At 34.1% G+C, this 24,408-nt stretch overlaps 1 protein-coding gene across 1 annotated transcript in view; it reads right to left on the bottom strand.

Moving 5' to 3' along the window:
• Positions 1 to 1,835: 1,835 nt before the first annotated feature.
• LOC132557558 (kinesin-like protein KIF15) overlaps positions 1,836 to 24,408 on the bottom strand; it is a 42,116-nt gene continuing 19,543 nt past the window's right edge. Inside the window, 20 exon segments of the mRNA XM_060222055.1 lie at positions 1,836 to 1,985; positions 2,172 to 2,303; positions 7,369 to 7,462; positions 7,832 to 7,903; positions 8,364 to 8,489; positions 8,645 to 8,754; positions 9,509 to 9,632; positions 10,563 to 10,759; positions 11,974 to 12,021; positions 13,166 to 13,264; positions 14,315 to 14,439; positions 14,442 to 14,487; positions 15,758 to 15,928; positions 16,965 to 17,045; positions 18,051 to 18,167; positions 19,632 to 19,709; positions 20,425 to 20,555; positions 21,539 to 21,644; positions 22,534 to 22,641; positions 23,441 to 23,632. Coding sequence (XP_060078038.1) covers positions 1,836 to 1,985; positions 2,172 to 2,303; positions 7,369 to 7,462; positions 7,832 to 7,903; positions 8,364 to 8,489; positions 8,645 to 8,754; positions 9,509 to 9,632; positions 10,563 to 10,759; positions 11,974 to 12,021; positions 13,166 to 13,264; positions 14,315 to 14,439; positions 14,442 to 14,487; positions 15,758 to 15,928; positions 16,965 to 17,045; positions 18,051 to 18,167; positions 19,632 to 19,709; positions 20,425 to 20,555; positions 21,539 to 21,644; positions 22,534 to 22,641; positions 23,441 to 23,632 — 2,307 coding nt within the window.

Below are 24,408 nucleotides of genomic sequence, written 5' to 3'. Positions count from 1 at the left end.
ATTGGAAAATTATTATAGTGCCATTCAACAACTGATTACCTGAAATTTTGCACCTGAAGTAATGTACATTTTAATTTTTAAATATATCTGATATGGACATAGAGGCTGTATGCCTGCATCAATTAGCAGTCATAATAAATCAATAAATATTGTTTTCATGAATGTTTGCAAACATATCTAAGTAGTGTGATAAACAGAATCTTACATTTGTTTCCATTTCCTATGAGAGATATGAAACTCCTTACCAGTGTTTCATCTTACCTTGCTAGAGGCTGGGTAAAATGACAATTCCAAAGACTTGTCTCCTAAACTTCTTACAAATGGAAACTTGTCGTACATCCTCCATCACACATTTGATAAAACTTTCAATTATCTATTGACAGGAAGTTTAACAGTTCAGCATCATGCATTTACATACAAGTTTACACCAATCAGTAAGAGAGAAATCACAGAACAATCACCATGATATCATTAGAAATTATAGTTGTCAAATCATGGACACTAGATCTTATAAAATCATTCATTAACATTTCCATTCTAACAATCAAATAAAATAATCTCATTCATAATTAAAATATTCAACTGTCACCAAATAATTCCTGACAAACAACAATATTCTTCACTTGGTAACCAAAAAGTGTACCATGTTAATTCCATACTTATGTGTTATACAACAAGACAATAACAAGGTTTGTATGACTATTCATACAACACACATAACAATAAGGTAGTTACAGGGCCTACATCTTCAATCATGTTCAATACAAATATGTAAATAAGGGAAGACAGATATGTGGGGTTTTATAATTAGCATTGTAATGCTACATTTGTAGAGTGATTGTGAGTCAAATGCCCTGGACAGTTTGGATGAGATTGAGCACCATTTTGGAAGGAAATATGATGACAGTGAGACAACATGTTGAATGATCTGGAAATCTTTGATGAAATTGAGCACCATTTCAGAAAAAAAAAAACATGAAATGAAGTTTCCAGGACACTTCAATTAAAAGAAAAAGCCCTAGTTTTTAAAGAGAGAGAAAAAAAAAGGGAGATATATGACTAATATGAGAACTTTCTGAACAAAAGGTCAGTAACCAGGTACTTTTGTTCTCTTGTAAAACAGAAAATTCCACTTTGAAATTATATGTTCTCCGAAATATTACCATCTTTTATCAAACTTTTTCATGTCTGGCCTAAAAAGTGGAATATTATTGATATACAAGAAATGCGAGTCATTATGTTTCGCCTGTTCCCTTATGTTGTTATGGTATTTTAAAGTGGATTGCCGAAAATAATGAAATTTATGTTGTTTCCTCCTCAAAATAATTTCTAAATTTGTGTTAATCAATAAAAAAAAGTATCATCCTTCTTAAGAAGGGAGAGGAAACTTGTTTCATATTTTACAGTAAATCTGCAGTAAACAGAACTAGCCATAAAGGATTATATGACATTTCTCAACACCTTTTTTCCATAAATGTGAAAAAAAAACAATAAAAAAAATTCATGAAATCTATTTGCTGCTCATACAACAATGTAACTTGACTTCAAGTCTGATTGGAACAGCACCTGCACTTTATGACAACTTATCAGCATCCCTGATTGTTAAGACTTTCTAGATAGTAAAATCTGGAAGATATATTGTAAAAGATGAATGTGTTGAGGTCTGTATCATCTAACCATATATACACTTGAGCGACAGACGCTGCCACATGAAAAGTAACACTGAAGTCTCACAACTGCTGAGACAATTATATGTTAGAGAAACCAGAAAGGGTCGTTCCTGACTGGCTGTATGTACGCATGCAATGTAGCACCTGTAGAAAGCGACCAGTTTGTCAGCTGAAGTCACCTGACAGAAATAAGCGTGGTTTCTCTTTTCTACTCTGGCCCTGTTTCATTTCCTGGACGGATAATGGAGGGATATTTTCCTTACGTGTACCTGTAGCTGCCAAATTCTGGTAAGCTCTTTGAGCCTTCTGCAATTGCTGCAACATGAAGAAAAATTAAAAAGATAGTATGATAATATCCATCCTGGAAAGATAATGTTCATTGTTTATACTAAACATGCTTACAACTTTTTGTGCTTTACATATTTAAATACAAATCTCTAACATTAACGATTAAGCAACAGTACAGTTCATTTAGAAGGAACCCATGCTACCAGTGCATACCTCTCTAAGTGATGTGTTTTCTTCTTTAAGCATCAAATGGTACTGAATCTTTTGTTTGTGATTCTGATGTCCCTGAAGCTTTACATTTTCTTTAGAAAGTTCTTCATGTTTAGCTTTCAAAGTTTCAATTTCCTGAAAACAATTTATTGTAGACAATTAAATTCAACACACAGAAATCACACTTTTGTTCTATAAATTTCAAAGGTTGTGTTTTGTTCTCTACATCATCAGCATGTGAGCTGTTTGAGAAAAGCACACCTATTGATGACATACTGATGTGATGACCAATTGATTGATGTGATGACCAATAGATTGATGTGATGACCAATTGATGTGATGTGATGACCAATAGATTGATGTGATGGCCAATTGATGTGATGTGATGACATATTGATGTGATGTGATGACCAGTAGATTGATGTGATGACCAATAGACTGATGTGATGACCAATTGATTGATGTGATGACCAATAGATTGATGTGATGACCAATTGATGTGATGTGATGACCAATAGATTGATGTGATGACCAATTGATGTGATGACCAATAGATTGATGTGATGACCAATAGATTGATGTGATGACCAATTGATTGATGTGATGACCAATAGATTGATGTGATGACCAATAGATTGATGTGATGACCAATAGATTGATGTGATGACATATTGATGTGATGACAATAGACTGATGTGATGACCAATTGATTGATGTGATGACCAATAGACTGATGTGATGACCAATTGATTGATGTGATGACATATTGATGTGATGTGATGACATATTGATGTGATGACCAATAGATTGATGTGATGACCAATAGATTGATGTGATGACATATTGATGTGATGTGATGACCAATAGATTGATGTGATGACCAATAGATTGATGTGATGACCAATTGATTGATGTGATGACATATTGATGTGATGACCAATAGATTGATGTGATGACCAATTGATGTGATGTGATGACCAATAGATTGATGTGATGTGATGACATATTGATGTGATGTGATGACCAGTAGATTGATGTGATGACCAATAGACTGATGTGATGACCAATTGATTGATGTGATGACCAATAGATTGATGTGATGACCAATTGATGTGATGTGATGACATATTGATGTGATGTGATGACCAATAGATTGATGTGATGACCAATTGATGTGATGACCAATAGATTGATGTGATGACCAATAGATTGATGTGATGACCAATTGATTGATGTGATGACCAATAGATTGATGTGATGACATATTGATGTGATGACAATAGACTGATGTGATGACCAATTGATTGATGTGATGACCAATAGACTGATGTGATGACCAATTGATTGATGTGATGACATATTGATGTGATGTGATGACATATTGATGTGATGACCAATAGATTGATGTGATGACCAATAGATTGATGTGATGACATATTGATGTGATGTGATGACCAATAGATTGATGTGATGACCAATAGATTGATGTGATGACCAATTGATTGATGTGATGACATATTGATGTGATGACCAATAGATTGATGTGATGACCAATTGATGTGATGTGATGACCAATAGATTGATGTGATGTGATGACATATTGATGTGATGTGATGACCAGTAGATTGATGTGATGACCAATAGACTGATGTGATGACCAATTGATTGATGTGATGACCAATAGATTGATGTGATGACCAATTGATGTGATGTGATGACATATTGATGTGATGTGATGACCAATAGATTGATGTGATGACCAATTGATGTGATGACCAATAGATTGATGTGATGACCAATAGATTGATGTGATGACCAATTGATTGATGTGATGACCAATAGATTGATGTGATGACCAATAGATTGATGTGATGACCAATAGATTGATGTGATGACATATTGATGTGATGACCAATTGATTGATGTGATGACCAATAGACTGATGTGATGACCAATTGATTGATGTGATGACATATTGATGTGATGTGATGACATATTGATGTGATGACCAATAGATTGATGTGATGACCAATAGATTGATGTGATGACATATTGATGTGATGTGATGACCAATAGATTGATGTGATGACCAATAGATTGATGTGATGACCAATTGATTGATGTGATGACATATTGATGTGATGACCAATTGATTGATGTGATGACCAATTGATTGATGTGATGACATATTGATGTGATGACCAATAGATTGATGTGATGACCAATTGATTGATGAGATGACATATTGATGTGATGACCAATAGATTGATGTGATGTGATGACCAATAGACTGATGTGATGACCAATAGACTGATGTGATGACCAATTGATTGATGTGATGACATATTGATGTGATGTGATGACCAATAGACTGATGTGATGACCAATTGATGTGATGTGATGACCAATAGATTGATGTGATGACCAATTGATGTGATGACCAATAGATTGATGTGATGACCAATAGATTGATGTGATGACCAATTGATTGATGTGATGACCAATAGATTGATGTGATGACCAATAGATTGATGTGATGACCAATAGATTGATGTGATGACATATTGATGTGATGACCAATTGATTGATGTGATGACCAATAGACTGATGTGATGACCAATTGATTGATGTGATGACATATTGATGTGATGTGATGACATATTGATGTGATGACCAATAGATTGATGTGATGACCAATAGATTGATGTGATGACATATTGATGTGATGTGATGACCAATAGATTGATGTGATGACCAATAGATTGATGTGATGACCAATTGATTGATGTGATGACATATTGATGTGATGACCAATTGATTGATGTGATGACCAATTGATTGATGTGATGACATATTGATGTGATGACCAATAGATTGATGTGATGACCAATTGATTGATGAGATGACATATTGATGTGATGACCAATAGATTGATGTGATGTGATGACCAATAGACTGATGTGATGACCAATAGACTGATGTGATGACCAATTGATTGATGTGATGACATATTGATGTGATGTGATGACCAATAGACTGATGTGATGACCAATTGATTGATGTGATGACCAATAGATTGATGTGATGACCAATAGATTGATGTGATGACATCTTGATGTGATGACCAATAGACTGATGTGATGTGATGTGATGACCAATAGATTGACGTGATGACCAATAGATTGATGTGATGACCAATAGATTGATGTGATGACCAATAGATTGACGTGATGACATATTGATACACAAGTATCAATAACAAAAATAACATTTAATTATATGTCTCACCTTTTACCACTAAAGAAATGCAACATACGTTCAAATGTATGTACCTTTCGTCTAAAAAATACCAAATTTCAATGTTTAAATATTGTTGCATTGTACAATATGAAGTAAAAATATTGTGAATTATCAAAATTTATTCCAATAATTTAAAACTTTTACCACAAAATTGTCACTTTTATGGGAGAGAAAGAGGTAAATTTATCCGATATTTTACAATACTTTTAAGTAAATAGAACAAACTGGAGTTAAAGAGCAGGGGTATAAAGGATAAGTGAAGGCATTATGATCAACAATGGACAAAGCAGGACTCTGCAGATCAAACAACATTAAAAAGATAATTCCCCAGCTGACTTCGCTGAATGAATTGCACAACCCAAAACTACCCCCCATACCTAACATCAGCATTATAGTTGACATATTTAATCATTACTAGCGCATTTAATCACTTAGCAAAACTTAGAAAATGTTTCAGGATAAAAGCAAATGTAGATGTCAATGTAGATGTGTCTGAACAACATAAATGTCACCTCAGTAATCAAGGAGAGGTTTGGAACTTTTCAGTGTTATTGACTACAACAAGAGTGTTAAGTGTTTTAAAATTCCCACTTGGGTTAGAAAAGGTTTTCTTATATTGTTGTAACTGTTTTGGAGAAACTTTAACTTAACTACTTAAATGGCTACAACTGATCCTAATAAAATTAAAACTTGGTATATTATCATTGTACAACTTTATAACAAACTCTAATTCTAAATCTACATCTGTTAGAGTAACTGAACACAAGAAAATTTGACAGAATAATGGCCAAGGGTAACCATAAAATGGCAAGACCATAAAAAGTCCCCATTTTACACCTAAATGAATCCCTATCAAAACTACCTTCAGCACACATATCAACATCCTAGTGCCAAGTTTTAATTCTACACTAGAGCATTTCAAAACTTTACTTTAACCTAGCAATGGCAACACAATTTCATGTAAAAATATGCTGACAAGTTCTAAAGAGAATACAGAGGACTTTGTTTTCGGTACTAAAGGGCCATCAGAGACAGGTTATGCTCCCCAAATGGGACAAAATTTAAGTATGAAAATAGGGCAAAGCCACAATTGACTGGGTTGCGGGAAGAGTGCAATGCTATATGGTATTTATAAGACAGTTAAGGGTGTTTCATTTGTTGAGTATGTAGAATATTTGTTATAAAGGAGAAAGCTTGGTTGTATTTATGAATTGGTGCAGAAGATGGGCATTTGAAGAAAGAAGTTACAGCCATTTTTGATGAATTTGAAGAATGAATCCTAAATTAATAGGTGCACATCTTCAACATATATATAAACATCCTACAAAGTTTCAAGCATCTACAAAACTAGTACCTCTTTTCCCTGCCAAACTGCAGAAAATGACTTAAGTTCCAAAGCCCGAAAATCCAGAAAATGTCCGGAATGAATCCTTAATTAATAGGTGCACATCTTCAACATATATATATATAAACATCCTACAAAGTGTCGAGGCAGACAATGGAAGGATGAATGGGCAAAGCAGTGAAAATATGCTCTCCCTTCAGGAAGCATCAAAATAAACATGGAGGTCTTGTGTCACAGATGTTGATTCAGTGCTTAAGCTGCTATACTTCCAAGTTGTCAAAACAAAAAAAAACCCAATTTACCTCCTTGTTATATCTTAAATCATCTATTTCAGAACACTCTCTTTGATTTACATTCTTACAGAATAATCTAGATGCCTGCAACATTTCAATTAACTTGGTGATAATAAATCATCTCCATGAATTAGAATGCCGATTCTAATGGCATTCTGTCCTTGACATCAAATGTCATGTTATAAAGGTCGTGTAGAAATATGACTTAATTTAGTTAAGACCACAAGCCCTAACAATGTTACTATTATGCATCCACACATACCTCACAACATTGCAGGCGTTCGCTTGTTAACCTCTCGTTCTCTTCCTTCAAGTCTTCATTCTCATTTGTGTATTTCTTACCAAATATGATCAGCCTGTGACAGAGAAAGTACATAATAATCTACCCCAAATACAGGAAACTAAGTTGAATTTGATCAGAGATCAGCTAAACTTTTACAAAATTTACTAGCACATGTAATTCAGGGTTTCCTTAAATATGAGATAATTTAAATTTTTCCCCCAACTTTGTCACATCCTTCCATGATTTTTCCAGTTTAAAAACTTATTTTTAAAAAGTAGATATGCATCAAGTTAGGAAGATAGGTGTGAAAAGTCGACATTTCGAGTGCTTTGATTAGTCCCTTTGAAAACTGATTGAAAAATAAATTCATTTAATTAGATTCTTTTTTACTCTCTCTTTTAACATGCTACTTGGCTCTTGTACAGCTGTGATGAACAGATACCTTTCCACTTCTCCCTCTAGGTAACGATTGCTGTCTGTAGAAGTTTTACATTCCTCTGTTACTAAATCCAGTCTACAATGGTAAAATACTGTGTAAGAATATATTAAGTGAGACAATGAAATCATGATTGCCAAAGCTTATTAAAAATTTCAACACCAGAGATAGTGTGTATTTAAATTTCAAAATTACAAAAATTCACCTTTTCACAAACTACAACAAACTACCTATAAACAAACAATCTTATGGTGTCTTTTCTTAAGAACAATAAAGATTATGATAATTATAAATGGGCAGAGTTGACAAATCTCACACAAACTTGCAGACTTAAGATTTTTATTCAACTTCTTGTAGGAACAATATGTCCCAGTAAAAAAGTAGTAATACCAAACAATCATACCAATACCTCTTCCCTCTCCTCAAAAAATGGAACTGAATCAAAATAAACCAGCTTTAAAACAAAGCTATTTTTTTGTTCTTTGTTTTTTTTTTGACATTTGTCTCCAGTCAAGCCGAGGCAACTGTTGTGAGATACCTTTTCTGTAACTCTAGGTTGTCAGTTTCAACATCCCGTCTCCGTCGGTCTTGAACTTGCAGGTCCTCTCTAGCCTTCTTTAGCTCCTGCTGACAAGCCTCAGCTACCTGAGCTATCTCTTTCACCCTACAACAAAAATATCATCCAATGTGTTGAAGGAAATTACATACCAGTACTTACCATCACTTTCACAAGGAAACTATCAGTGAGTATAATTTACAACACTAGAATTACGCATAATCATATGTCTCTCCTGTCCCAATACAAATATGTAAACAAACCTTTCTTCATGAGAGATTCTTTCACACTCTATCTGGTACTCCATCTCCTTTTTATTAGTAATATGTTTCTCCAATTCTGTCTGTACACCATCCATTTCCATCAGCTTTGCCTGTAATAGTTTATAAAGTCCAATTCTTAAAAATTCTGAATTAATCTTGACAGAGTTATAAAAGTCAAAACAAAGGACATACTTTTTAGGGTTTTAAATTTCTTAAGCCAAACAAACAACCTCTTCATATCAACAGTAGGGATGTAACACAAGGTACAATAAATTTTCATTGTGAGGGACAGCTTGTAAGGAAATGTGCTCAGGATCCTTGATGGCCTCCGAATACTGAGGACCATTTTACATGATTAATTTACTTCAGATATGAACGAGACATGTGATTTTTATTTCGAACTTTAGCACTCGAAAATTTCTAAAAAATGAATGCTCTTGCCCTCATGCATATAAGTAGAATTGTTTGATAAATCTGTAGAAGGTGTTCAATGTGACCTGTTACCATTAAATCTGATCACCCTGTTATAAGGTGTATGATGTAGGATACTATGGGGTAAATATTAACTATATAAGTTAAGAGGTTCTCAAAGATATGAACAGAATTGGATAGGATGAACAGACATGTGTACCACAATATCCCCTTCCCACATGTGTAAAAGAAAAACAGGGACATAAAGATAAGTATTCATACACTGACAGAGAGTAACAGTCACTGATGATTTCTGATATTAACTTAAATTAAAACAAAATGATTAAAATATCACTTGAAGAACCAGATTTCTCCCAAATGTACATACTTTAGATAATTCTCTATCAATGAAATGAACTCACCGTAGTGTATAATGATCATATATTTACTTACTGACAGCTTTTTGATTTCCTCATTCTTTTCCTTACGTCCTATCTCATACTCCTCAATAATTGAGTGTAGACTGGAGTTTGATGCCTTTAGAGTGCTAGTAGTTAAGGATTCTAAACTCACAGTACTGCATTACAAAATTTTAATTACTTATTAAGTGTTAAACACAAGGCCTGTGAGCCTAATTGGTAACCTGACTAATCTCAACTGAACTTAAACTGCAAAGGGCCATAACCCTGTAAGGTACACTGAACTGGTCCAACTGTCAAACTCATCTTATATCTTATTGATATAAGGCTGTAGACCAAGATTAATTTAAATTCATACATATTTACATAAGTTATCCTCTTCAGAACAAAAACTTAATGCACAACTGACAAAGAACAATCATTATAGGTCACTGAGACCTATGGTCAGGTGACCTAAAAACCCAATGTGTATTCAGTGTGATAACTCACATCCAACAAAGAACAATCATTATAGGTCACTGTGACCTATGGTCAGGTGACCTAAAAACCCAATGTAAATATGATGCGAGTAAATAAAGGTTTCTACATGTGATCTCACTGTTGTACATCACCATACATCAGACCTTTACCTGGGTTTTTGATCTCACCAGTATTTTCTAATCTGACAAATAATAGCTTTTTGTTTTTTTTAATTCCGAGAGCAAGCATTCTGTATAAAAAGTGCAATCTATGATTTCTAAGATCACCATTATGAAATGCATAATTATTGCATCTAACAAATAAAATGTGCATGGGCTGTACAGACAGAAGTCACTCACAATTGACCTCATAAACTTTAAAGGTTTTGTACTGGGATGCTGACACTGGGGCCTAGGGGAACAGCATTAGCTAGCAGTTACATGTGACAGGTGAGTTAGAGATGAAAAATTGCTGTGATCTTGTCTATGATAGGCAGGAGATGGAAAATTATGAAAGCCCTAATTGAACAAGAATCAAGCTTGGCTATATGTATACAATGTTTCATCTAGGAACACATCTTCTGAAGACCAGTACCAAGATTTATGAATGGCAGCAAAAACTGAAATTACTTGGCCTGCAATAACATATTAAATTCAGTGATACAATAACACATGGAAAACACTGTATGAAATGAAGGATATGTATCCAGCTCCTCCATCAACCATTGCTGTTCCTTAGATTCCTCTTGGTTGGACTTTATGATATCTTTAATCTGATCTTCCATCTCCACTATTTTCTTGTTGTGTGATGCTTCCTTATCCTCCAGCTGGAAATAGGTATACAAGGTTACAGACTTGATATCAATGAGAATAGTAGCAAGAATGTGGAAAGTTCAGACAGAAGGAATAACTTACAAACTCAAAGTTTACTACTGACAATGGTATACCACATACTGGTTATAATTGGCTGTTCCTAGATTATATGTACAAAGGTAATTGAAAATGTGAAGCAGATTGGTAGTATAATGGCATATTGGCAGAAAGATCCTAGGTCCAAACTCAGTGGTGGTAGTAGTAGAATCAGATACAACACCTATCTATGGTAACTCAGTCCTACACATTCCTGTGATAACTCAGTCACACACTTTCCTTTGGTAACTCAGTCACACACTTTCCTGTGATAACTCAGTCCTACACTTTCCTGTGATAGCTCAGTCACACACTTTCCTTTGGTAACTCAGTCACACACTTTCCTGTGATAACTCAGTCCTACACTTTCCTGTGGTAACTCAGTCCTACACTTTCCTGTGGTAACTCAGTCCTACACTTTCCTGTGGTAACTCAGCCACACACTTTCCTGTGACAATTCAGTCCTACACTTCCTGTTGTAACTCAGTCCTACACTTTCTTGTATTAACTCAGTCACACATGTTCTTGTTTTAACTCAGTCACACACTTTCCTGTGGTAACTCAGTCCTACACTTTCTTGCATTAACTCAGTCACACACTTTCCTGTGACAATTCAGTCCTACACTTCCTGTTGTAACTCAGTCCTACACTTTCTTGTATTAACTCAGTCACACACGTTCTTGTTTTAACTCAGTCACGCACTTTCCTGTGGTAACTCAGTCCTACACTTTCTTGTATTAACTCAGTCACACACTTTCTTGTATTAACTCAGTCACATACTTTCCTGTGGTAAGTCATTTCTACTCTTTGTTGTGGTAACTCATTCCCCTGACTGAAATATTTAAATCGATAACTTACCTGTGATATAAATCATGTTGATCTGATATATTTTTATTCAAATCTATCCTAGTCATACTCATATGTGATAGCTTAAGTCACACTTACCTGAGATATGTTATGTCACACATATTTATACCTACCTGTGATTTGGTATGACACGTTTACTTAAGGTATATCTATATCATACTTACCTGTGATGGCTTATGTCAAGTTTACCTGAGGTATATCTATGTTATACTTACCTGTGATTTGGTATGACACGTTTACCTGAGGTACCTTTTGTTACACCTACCTGTGATGTCTTAGTCTTTAATGCTTCCTCTAACATTTCACATCTCCTCTGTAAGACATGATATTGATTCATTAAGAACAGGTGATTATTTAGAGGCCATTTTTCCTCTAGCATATTGACAGGTTGTAAAATGATACAAAAACAAAACAACAAACCCTGTATATACCAGACTCTTGTCTATTGTGAAAACCAGTAATGTCTATTAAGATTTCTTCTAAACTTGGCCTAGTGTGATAAAATAAACACTTGGAAGGCCTTCACAACCACCAAACAAACAACAAAGATGACAATAGAGATGCTGACACCGCCATTTTCTGGAATAGACAGGATGTGAAGAAATGTTTCGGGTTTTACTCTCAGTTGCCATGCATAAAGACAATCATAACAAATAACATCATCGTACATGCTAACTCTGGTCGTTACCAACAGAAAACAATACACTTTTTCGAGCGTTAGTTTACTGGCTTGACTGATAAAAATCCCAAATCATGATATGTCTGACATTTCCTGAAGACATGACTGATAAAAATCCCAAATCATGATATGTCTGACATTTCCTGAAGACATGACTGATAAAAATCCCAAATCATGATATGTCTGACATTTTCTGAAGACATGACTGATAAAAATCCCAAATCATGATATGTCTGACATTTCCTGAAGACAAACTGCATTTAATAATTTGTTGTTGAAAAATTCAAATCTTGATAGATTTGTTAACCTACTCGTCAAGCTATTCTGTCATATAGAGGTAAAAGATAATCATTTTAAAGGAGCATTGTTTCTTTGGTATTACAGATATTAGCCACATTATCTTTAACAAATTCATTCCTAAAGGATGATCACACTAAAGCATCTGACTAATGTGTTGTAATAAGTACAGGAAACATAAAGGAAAAACTGTCTCTATATGTCATCACTGTTTATTCTGCTACTCCATCATTACCTTTTACGTTAAACCATGTGACATCAAGGATATCAAACCATAGGGATTTCCCAGTCAACAACCAGGTGCACAATGAATACACAGAAATTGAAATATGGTTAAAAATATGATGTAAAGGATAGTAAAGATCCAGAAAGAAGATAATACCTGTATCAAAGAGTAAATAGTAGCCTTGATATCATGATGGTAGCAACTGTAACTTGAAGCATAACCTCTGAACCCCATTAAACAAAAAGTACTTTGTACCTGTGTGGATTCTAGTTCACGTTGAGAGCTGGCATACTCCTCCTGGATTTTGTCGTTTGCCTCCGTAATACAATCAAGATCCTCCTTCGCTATGCTCATCTGTTGTGACAAATATTTTCTATTATAATACTTAACAGCATACTTCAATCTCAATTTTTTTTGTGATATATCTTTTCATCTGTACATGTTACTATCTTATATATTTACAATTCTATGCTACTATTTAATTCACATTTACCAACACGAATGTTGCAAGGTGAACAAAATATGCCCGCCCCAATGTTAAAGAAATAATCATTTATTGTATTAAAATGAAAATAAATATGGAAATGGTAATAATAAGTCAAAATGTTAAGAGGGAAATCAGTGATACATGTTTGATGGATTAGAACAATCCAAGTTTTAAAGAGAAGGGTTGAAAACAAAGAGGAGAAATATTTCAACAAGATTAAAATACTTTCAAGACCAAATGACAATGAATCTTTATTTAAATTAAATGCTTTTGTGAAACACAATCTCATGTTAAGGTTTTAAAGTCCCTCTAGGTTTTAAAGAAATTGGTGAAATACATAGGGAGGAGATATCAAGGAAAATATTTTAAATAATGAAAAAAGAAATGGGGAACCAACAATTTCCTATAATGGTCATATGGCTTACAAAGTTTGAAAGAAATCTGTCAGCTATCTTCTAAATTCTGCCTTAAGCTTGATTAAAATTTCTAGTCTTAGTCAACATACAAGATGTTATATTTAGGTATCCATGGAGACTGTATCTTTTGTTAGCCTATTAGGTATGTACCTAGGATGTCAGCAGTATTAACTGAACCAAACATCCAGCTTGAGTCAATCTGTGAGGCTCAGCTGGAGTCAATCTACAAGCTCCAACACGGAGTCAGCTGTAGTATCTATCTTGAGTCAGGCTATAGACTCCGGCACTGAGACTGCCTGAGAGCCTCTTCCTTGATTAAGCTTTAGAGAGATTCTACCTTGAGTTGACATAATGGCTTTTACTAAAAGTCTGATCACCGAACTTGATTACATATCTTTGTTTCAACTTTAAGTATAACCTATGTTCTTCTACAGTCAATCGATCCTACTGTCCAGGCCTCTGCTCACCTCAGCATTATGACAGTCCACCTGAGCCTCTAACTTGGCTTGCAGCTCTTTGTTGACCTCCTCTTTTGTCTTCAGTTCTGTAGCCTGCTCCTCCAGCTTTCTGGTCAGACTCTGGCACTGCTGTGTTTGATCTAGCAGTTGGTTTGTTTCAACATTGAGAGCAGTTCTTAGCTCCTCAATACGAGACATGTACCCGGCTACTGCTTCCTGTTGTAACATATATCATAATAAAATCTTAGAATAACAGAAATATCAATACATCATGCACAAAGAACTAGAAAAAATAAATAATACAAATTCTAAAAAGACTAATTTCTTCAACAGCAGATAATGTTCTCTGTATACCAATACCAGTCACTTACTGTTTATATACATAAACTAGTAAACATCTGTATGACAGGAATGCCACCCCAACCCCCTCCTCCTACCTGCTTGTAAGTATCATCACTTGATGAATTTGAAGAAGTTGCTAAAAGGTGACCTTTGACTCTTCAACCTTGACTGATGACCACATTATTTGAAAGTATGGGTTAAATATAGACCAAATGTTGAGATGTTCCAAACATACAACATTGATTTTGAATGGTATGGGACGTGACAGGATGAGTGGAGACACCAGGTTAACACTATATCCAACATACCCTCCCTCAACCTTTAAAATAGACTGGGCATGAAAGTTACAATTTATAGAGTTTAAGTGAAATGCCCCTGCAATCCAACAAGTGTGGAGCTTTTCTGTATGACCAAGTTGTGATAGCTCTGTATTACCCAGCTGTGACAACACTATATGACCCAGGTATGGCAACACTATATGACTAAGCTGTGACAACACTATATGACCCAGGTATGGCAACACTACATGACCCAGCTGTGACAACACTATATGACCCAGGTATGGCAACACTATATGACTAAGCTGTGGCAACACTATATGACCCAGGTATGGCAACACTACATGACCCAGCTGTGGCAACACTATATGACCTAGGTATGGCAACACTATATGACTAAGCTGTGACAACACTATATGACCCAGCTGTGACAACACTATATGACCCAGCTGTGACAACACTATATGACCAGGCCATGGCAACACTATATGACCCAGCTGTGACAACACTATATGACCCAGCTGTGACAACACTATATGACCAGGCCATGGCAACACTATATGACCCAGCTGTGACAACACTATATGACCCAGGTATGGCAACACTACATGACCCAGCTGTGGCAACACTATATGACCCAGGTATGGCAACACTACATGACCCAGCTGTGACAACACTATATGACTAAGCTGTGACAACACTATATGACCCAGGTATGGCAACACTACATGACCCAGCTGTGACAACACTATATGACCCAGGTATGGCAACACTATATGACTAAGCTGTGACAACACTATATGACCCAGCTGTGACAACACTATATGACCCAGCTGTGACAACACTAATTATGAGTTGATGTGAACCTTGTTCTGTTCCTGTTGTTTCTGCAGGGTAGATACAATGTGTTGAGCAGCCTCTGTACTGCCCTTCAGGTTTTGTATAGTTTTATCTTGTTGCTCCATCCTCACTCGAGCAACTTCTGCCTCAGATTGTAGTAATTCATTCTGTTGGAGAAGCTGCAGATTTTCTTTCTCCTAGATGAACAGGCAGAAAAAACATTTACACAATAAAATGTGTTATATAAATAAACAAACAATCCCCTGTTCTGTTGTTATTTATAATCCTGTTTTATATGTTCCTTTATCTCAAATCCCATTGTATATGACCCTGATGTATTTTTATGTCCTGCTCAATTTTTCGTTAGAGTTATCTTGCAACCTAGAATATTCAGTCAACGACTTACGTAAGCTGACCTAAATATTAACTGTTTTACAACTTGTGTAAGCTAACCCATAAATATTCAATTTTTTTAAATATGTGTAAACTGACCCTAAATATTCACTTTTTTAGAATTTGTGTAAACTGACCCTAAATATTCACTTTTTTAGAATTTGTGTAAGCTGTAAAATATTCACTTTTTTAGAATTTGTGTAAACTGACCCTAAATATTCACTTTTTTAGAATTTGTGTAAACTGACCCTAAATATTCACTTTTTTAGAATTTGTGTAAGCTGACCATAAATATTCACTTTTTTAGAATTTGTGTAAGCTGACCCTTAATATTCACTTTTTTAGAATTTGTGTAAGCTGACCCTAAATATTCACTTTTTTAGAATTTGTGTAAACTGACCCTAAATATTCACTTTTTTAGAATTTGTGTAAACTGACCCTAAATATTCACTTTTTTAGAATTTGTGTAAACTGACCCTAAATATTCACTTTTTTAGAATTTGTGTAAGCTGACCCTAAATATTCACTTTTTAGAATTTATGTAAGCTGACCCTAAATATTCACTTTTTTAGAATTTGTGTAAGCTGACCCTAAATATTCACTTTTTTAGAATTTGTGTAAGCTGACCCTAAATATTCACTTTTTTAGAATTTATGTAAGCTGACCATAAATATTCACTTTTTCATGACTTGGTAAGCTGACCCTTAACATTCAGACTTTTTTCACAATTTCTGTCAAATGTCCCTCCTGACCCTAAATATTCGAACATCTTCATGACTTGTCTAAGCTGACCCGCTGAGCATTGTAAAATTGTCACATGTACACAGTGATGATTTTTACCTGAGCTGCCCCTTCCATTTGTGTCCGACACACCAGTTGGTCATGATTGTGTTTCTCTGTGGCTAAACTCTTGGACACAGTCTGAAAGTGATGACAGTGATTAAGGACAGATAAGCATAGAAAGAACTAAATGTTAAGTTATACATATAGAGGAAAATATAGGTTACAGTGACCTACATGTCATGTAAGATGTTGGTAAAGATGATCAATGGAAATAGTGTGACAACTTTTGGATTTCAACTTCAATAGCTTTAACTATTATTTTAAAGCACATTAACAATTAAAGGCATCAATGCCCAAACACCTGGCAGTAAAAAGAAAAAATTAAAAGAACACAACATTTAATCAAGATATTGTAAAAACAGAAAAAGGACAACACTTCATGACCATTCTACTTTCATATGGAGGTAGATATGAACTTATTCACATGTTTGTCATTGTAACAAAGCAAACCAGCTGCTTCTAAATGTTTTACCTCAAGTTTATGATGTTAAGATATATTGTATGTATAAAACCAGATGTGTCAGAGTGACATGAATGTCCCTACTGGCAAAGAGATGGTTGGGACTTTTTAGCATTATTGCCTTTGTCCAGTTTACTCGTGACATGAAACAGAATTGAGGTCCTGCCACCAAAATCTATTTTCTAAAATATCCACTTGAGTTAGGGAAGGTTCTCCTGTATTAGTCTACGTGTTTTTGTGGAAATTTTACGTGAAATTCTTACAGAAAAATCACCGTAACTAAGGAAAAATAAAATGACTACAACCAAATCAGAACCTGACCTGTATATGATCATTATACAACGACATATCAAGTTACAGTTCTATATATGTATCCATTATAAAGTAAATAAGCAGAAACAAAACTACAGTAAAATGACAAGGGTAACACCATACGCCTCCACCATGAAATGGTGAGAGCATAAAAATTTTAACTCAAATTTGATCAGGTAGACCAGAAGTGACAACATGGTGAGCAGATAGTTAAATACCACTAGAATCATTCTTTAAAAGTTATCACATCCTAAAGCAACAAATCTAGAGGACAGAAATTTTTTTGCTGTAGAACATGGTATACTACTGACCTCAAGCTGAGATTGGACATCCTCTAGCTTCTCCTTGCCCTCCTGCACTCGTTCCTCAAGCTCCCTCACCAAACTCTCATTAAATGTTACTGTGTCCTGTGCATTCTCTAAATCTTGCTGTTGGGTTAAAAACACAAGTCATAATAAAACATGAAATTTCAACAGGGCATCAACAAGTTATTAATATTCAACTTAAACTTTGATGTACTGAAGTTCAAGGAACTAGCAAAAAATCTTTGAGAACTCATCTTAAAGACCATATTTGATGAAACAACATGGCAAGTTCTGAAAAAAGAGATACTTTTATTTATGAAACATTTTTTTTCATTCATGAAATAAAAACATTACTTTTAACAGAAATGATAAAAAAAATGAGTACATGTTTCATTTTCTCAACAGGTACACATCCATACGTGCAGTATACTAGTATGTGTTTGATGGATCAATTTTAGATAAAACAAACTTCAGCGCTTAAGTGTTGGTCATGAGTTTAGAATTTACTCTGCTTGTGTTCAAAATTCCATAAATTTGATCTCACTATATACTATTACTACAATGGTGGCCGCAGACATCAAACAATGTCTTATTACCATTGATTAAATGTTATGGCATGTAAGTATGCCATTAAACTTTAATCTGTATCCAGTCATTAATTAACATCGTAACAATGTGTAAACACCAGCACGCTATCATAATCTCTTGCTCAGGCAGTGCCAAGGTGGAAATGTGTGAAATTTTGTCATAGGTTGAAAGTATCTGTACAGCAAAAGTGTTTTCTAAAATTCAGATCAAGCGGTGTAAATGACTGTGTTATCATAGATAAAGGTGAAAACCTTCGATAAATTGAAAAGTTTGATTCATAAAACTTTGATTCATAAAGATGTAAGTTAGAAATGCTAGATAGAAGTAAAAATCTGGACTGGGAAAAAAATGAAACCTGGAGAAATTTGAATGATTGAAGCTTGATTCAAAGAAGTTTGTATTTAACATGGTCATCAACTGCTAATTGTCAGAGAGAATATTTGAAAACACACTGAATGTGATGAACTTTGATGCTTTAAACACAATCTCTAGAGATAAATGAATCGCTGTAGAAACACAATGAAATAAAGAATGGACCACTTACTGACAGCATCAACAGATAAATGAATCACTATAGTAACACAATGGAATTCAGAATAGACAACTGACTGACAGCATCAACAGATAAATGAATTGCTATGGTAACACAATGGAATTCTGAATGGAACACTTACTGACAGCATCAACAGATAAATGAATCACTATAGTAACACAATGGAATTCTGAATGGAACACTTACTGACAGCATCAACAGATAAATGAATCGCTATGGTAACACAATGGAATTCTGAATGGAACACTTACTGACAGCATCAACAGATAAATGAATCGCTATGGTAACACAATGGAATTCAGAATAGACAACTGACTGACAGCATCAACAGATAAATGAATTGCTATGGTAACACAATGGAATTCTGAATGGAACACTTACTGACAGCATCAACAGAAAAATGAATCGCTATTGTAACACAATGGAATTCTGAATGGACCACTTACCAATAACATATCTCGTTCCTCACAGGCACTCTCATACTCCTTTGACATCTTGCTAGTTTCCATATCTACCTGCATCAGCTGGGAGTAAAAACAACCTTCATTTATATGTACACATTTATACATAGTGTCTTATTAACTTTTCGATTTGAATTATTATTGATCAAGTTAATTTTACTTCATGAAGAAAGTTTGTTCAAGTCAATAACTTGACCAAACTTGATAGACTGCATGCTTCTGAACAATTATGTCCCAAGTCTAGACTTCATGATTGTTAACGAGAAGTGGCCAGTTTATATACATTCAAAATTTAACTGAAAAGAGTTTTCAGAATTTGCTCTCATCTTTTTTGATACATTTGGCAACTTTCAAAGTGGTGCAAGGTTATTGATTCATACAAAACTCACAGCCCTTCTGCCCAGCATGCTACTGAAGTTGATTTGAATAAACCTAGAGAATATGTGTAGAAATGAATGTGTCACTTCAATACAGATAGAAATGATTGTTTGGTTTTATTTGACAAGAGTGATGAATATAACAGTAATCTACATGCAAGTCCGGAGTCCTGTACTCATAGAATTTTGATGGGACAAGAAGTTTTGGAAATACTTAATTTTACATTGTGGGACCCATTGTGTTAGCAATAAAGTTAAAAAGGACTTGAGGAAGTGTAGATTGATCATCAGTTATAGTAACACTAATACATGTGTCAGGGTGTATATCAATCATACAAATGTACACAGTTACTATTGCTGCTCTGTGATTTTTAAAAACATATTCTATACACAACACTTACACGAGTCTGCAGAACTTCTATTGTTTTCTGTAGCTGGTCTTCATCCTGTGTCTTCCTAGTTTTGAAGTCTTTCAGTTCTTTGTCAGAAGATAGCAGAACCACTTTTAAATCATCTGCCTCATCTTTATAATCTGTATAAAATCATAAAAAAGGATCCCTATGTTGTATCACTGTAGGTACGCTATGTTGTAGACTTAAGGATGACCTAATTACCTGCTATACACGACTCAAAATGTACAAACACTTACAGAAAATGTTACAAATACCACTACTTATGAAAATTTTGTTATAATTCAGGATTTCTATGAGTTCACACACAGGTGAGTTTGCACATAAATAACTTGGTAGGTAGGGCAGCATTTTGGATGTAAACATGAGAATTATTTACAAAGTGTCTCAAAACTGACCAAAATCAAACTCCCAATTGTGCTAGTACCGGCACCTTTGTCCGGTAAATACCTATTGTTATCCTATCTTTACTAGGTCTACATATATTTTTTTCAACATGGCTATGCCAACGATATATGATGCATGTCAAACTTAACGAAAAACCAAAACTAATATCATTGTGGAACTAATTAGTCACCTTTTTAAAACATAAGTTTTACATAAATTATACTACATCTATTGTAAAACTAAGACTTATATGAAAACAAAATGGAACAGCCTTGAGTCCAGCTGTGTATCACAGAATAGCATGTTTATGTATAAAATGAATAAATGAAATATCACAAAGTGTAACACACATCACTGAACAACATACTTGATCGTATAAAAATTGTAAAGAATTTTTTCAACTACAACATTTGCTAAATTCTGATACATTTAATTGGTAATTGACCTTTACTTATACATAAGAAAAACATATTTTAAAAATAAAAGAACTACAGTGATAATATCACAATAGTAACTTGACTTTTGCAATCATGATTTTATTATTGCAATACTATCATGATAGCTTTATTGGCCTCAATAGTCACCCTTACTAGCGAGTATTGTTCAAATTAGTAGTTTAGAAGGAATAAGTGGTAAATCATTGCGTCTACAAATGGACAGATGGACAACCTGATTCTAGAATACCCCCCACACCTTTTTTGTAGGAGAGTATAATTACATGTCATGTTTCTCTCTGCCTCCTGTAGTCTTCTTCGGAGTTCCACTAGTTCGGAATCTGATTTTTCACCTGTAGTTGTCCTCTCCATTCGCTCTCTCTGCAGGATCTGTATAAAGAGTACAGTGTTCCAGAGAAGTTTACATAAGGGTTATTACAGTATTTACCATATATTGCACCAGAGTGACTCCAGGGATAGTATATGTGAACAAAATAAAACATTTGCCATAAATTTGAAAGATGTATAATTATTGAAGACACTGTTCCTCTATCTATTCTAGATATTTATATTAACTTAATAAAATCCAAATGAATATTTTATCATTTCCAATTAAAATCCAAATGAATATTTTATCATTTCCAATTAAAATCCAAATGAATATTTTATCATTTCCAATTAAAATCCAAATGAATATTTTATCATTTCCAATTAAAATCCAAATGAATATTTTATCATTTCCAATTAAAATCCAAATGAATATTTTATCATTTCCAATTAAAATCCAAATGAATATTTTATCATTTCCAATTAAAATCCAAATGAATATTTTATCATTTCCAATTAAAATCCAAATGAATATTTTATCATTTCCAATTAAAATCCAAATGAATATTTTATCATTTCCAATTAAAATCCAAATGAATATTTTATCATTTCCAATTAAAATCCAAATGAATATTTTATCATTTCCAATTAAAATCCAAATGAATATTTTATCATTTCCAATTAAAATCCAAATGAATATTTTATCATTTCCAATTAAAATCCAAATGAATATTTTATCATTTCCAATTAAAATCCACCTGTTACCTTGTGCTCCAACTGGTCATCCTTCTGGTGACGTCTTTCTTTTTTTATTGCAATTCAATAAAGTTTCAAATTAATTTGCTGACATTTTGGATATCTACCTGTTTCTTTTTATTTTGTAAAATACATTGTAGGTACCTTGAACATGTTGACATGGTTTCTTACTGCTATTATCTATCATTTATCATACCTCAGTGAGTTGGGCATTTTGGTGATCAATCTTTGAGATATGCTGTTTCAGTTTGATAGCATCCGCCTCATACTCCTCTATGCGTTCTGTCATGTTGTTGATGGAGCTCTGAAATTTGAAGTCTGATATTTGAATGTTGAAAACTTAAAGCCTGCCTGACTAAATACTAATATAATAATAATAATAAATAAACAATATTAAATACTCCAATATATCATTTTACCAAGACAGAGTTTTACTAGTAACCTGAGACTTTTAATTATTCTGTCAGATTTAAACATTTGACCTTATTACAAGAGATGAGTATCCTTAAGAACATCTAAATAACTTGAACACTTTAATCAGAGATAACATATCAGAATAATCTATACATACATATTAAGTACAACAGAATTGCTGTACATAGAAATGTTTACACTGTCCATTCTACTATGTAACCACTAACTATGTTATCATCACATGATACAGACAATTGTTATGGCATCATGACACACTTTTAACCTTAGCTCTCTTAATATAACTACTGTGGTTGCGATGATGGCTAGCTCAGCTAGTCGAAACATAAACCAGCAATGTTGATACTACATAGTTCATATCCTTTGTATTTTGTCATATTGTAAATGAACCGTGTTGTGAATGACAAAGTTTACACATTTCTACTCAGTAAAATTCCAGACACTGAAAGTCTGTAATACATCAGCATAATCATGTAAAGGACTGATCAAAGGACTGTGTTGAATACATCCTTCATAGACACTGGGCTTATCAAGCTATCAACATGGTCACAAGGAGTAAGACTTGGTGGGGTTTTTAATGGACTTTTCCCACTAAAATTTGATTTTACTAACACACTAAGATAAGTATCTTCCTCAACTATAAGAATACTACCAAAAACTATTTAGCACACCTGTAGCTGTTCCACCTCACTCCTAAGGGCTTCATTGGCCTGCTGCATCATAAACGGGGGCTGAGTCTCAGCAAAAAGATCTTCGTCCTGATCCTCAACTTCTGGACTTGTATTTAGGGCCAGTGTGGGACTGGTCGCAGAGTTAGCTTGGCTACGAAGATTGTACCGCAGCTTCTTAGGTGTAGTAATTGTCTGATTAAAAAAACATGTTATCTTACATTTTATACTTCTTTTCACAAAGTCAGGAGAAATTTTCCATTCTCAGGTATCAAAAACAGTTTTCAAAAAAGATTTGAAATTTTGGAATTTGGTTAAGACGTTGGCCTATTTGGGACATTGAAAATTATGTTGACTATAACATGATTAACTTTTTGAAAGACTTACATGTCCAACTTTAAGAAATGACAGGTTTAATTCTATTCTCCTTCATGTTGTTGTTTGTGCATTGGCGGAGGTTAGTGTTGACATATTAGTATGCAGAGTGTGGATAGGACTACAGATTTATTATCAATTAAAAACAAACTTATTCGTATTTACAAAACGTATCTAGGAAACTCATCTTGAGTCTTGGCACAATACTCTTAGCAAAATGTGTAGTGAAACACTGTTCTTCTTTTGACAATAAATGTAGGCATGCCTACAGTACATTCCATGCTCCATATACCAATTGTTTCTATATGCAGGGTTGGGGCCTCAATTTGTGTCAGCTGGCATGCACATGATGTGACATGAAAGAAAACTTGACATGATCTAAAGTACCTGGTTTAGTCATTAACAGGTAGATAATTACTTGTATCAGTAAATTTCAACACTGAGCACTATTGATTAGGCTTAGTATAAAGACAAGTGTTTGTGTATATAAGACATACATAAATCTAGGTTAATTGTATAGGTAAGTGTACAGAGTAACTTGTCTCATGTCAAAGAAAACAACAAGTGTATAGAAATTAGGCAATTTTTTTCCTTTC

This window comes from Ylistrum balloti, unplaced genomic scaffold, assembly GCF_031769215.1.
Source record: "Ylistrum balloti isolate Yb309-2 unplaced genomic scaffold, AGI_CSIRO_Ybal_v1 Utg370696, whole genome shotgun sequence".
Taxonomy (NCBI): domain Eukaryota; kingdom Metazoa; phylum Mollusca; class Bivalvia; order Pectinida; family Pectinidae; genus Ylistrum; species Ylistrum balloti.
This window is presented reverse-complemented; position numbering and strand designations above follow the sequence as displayed.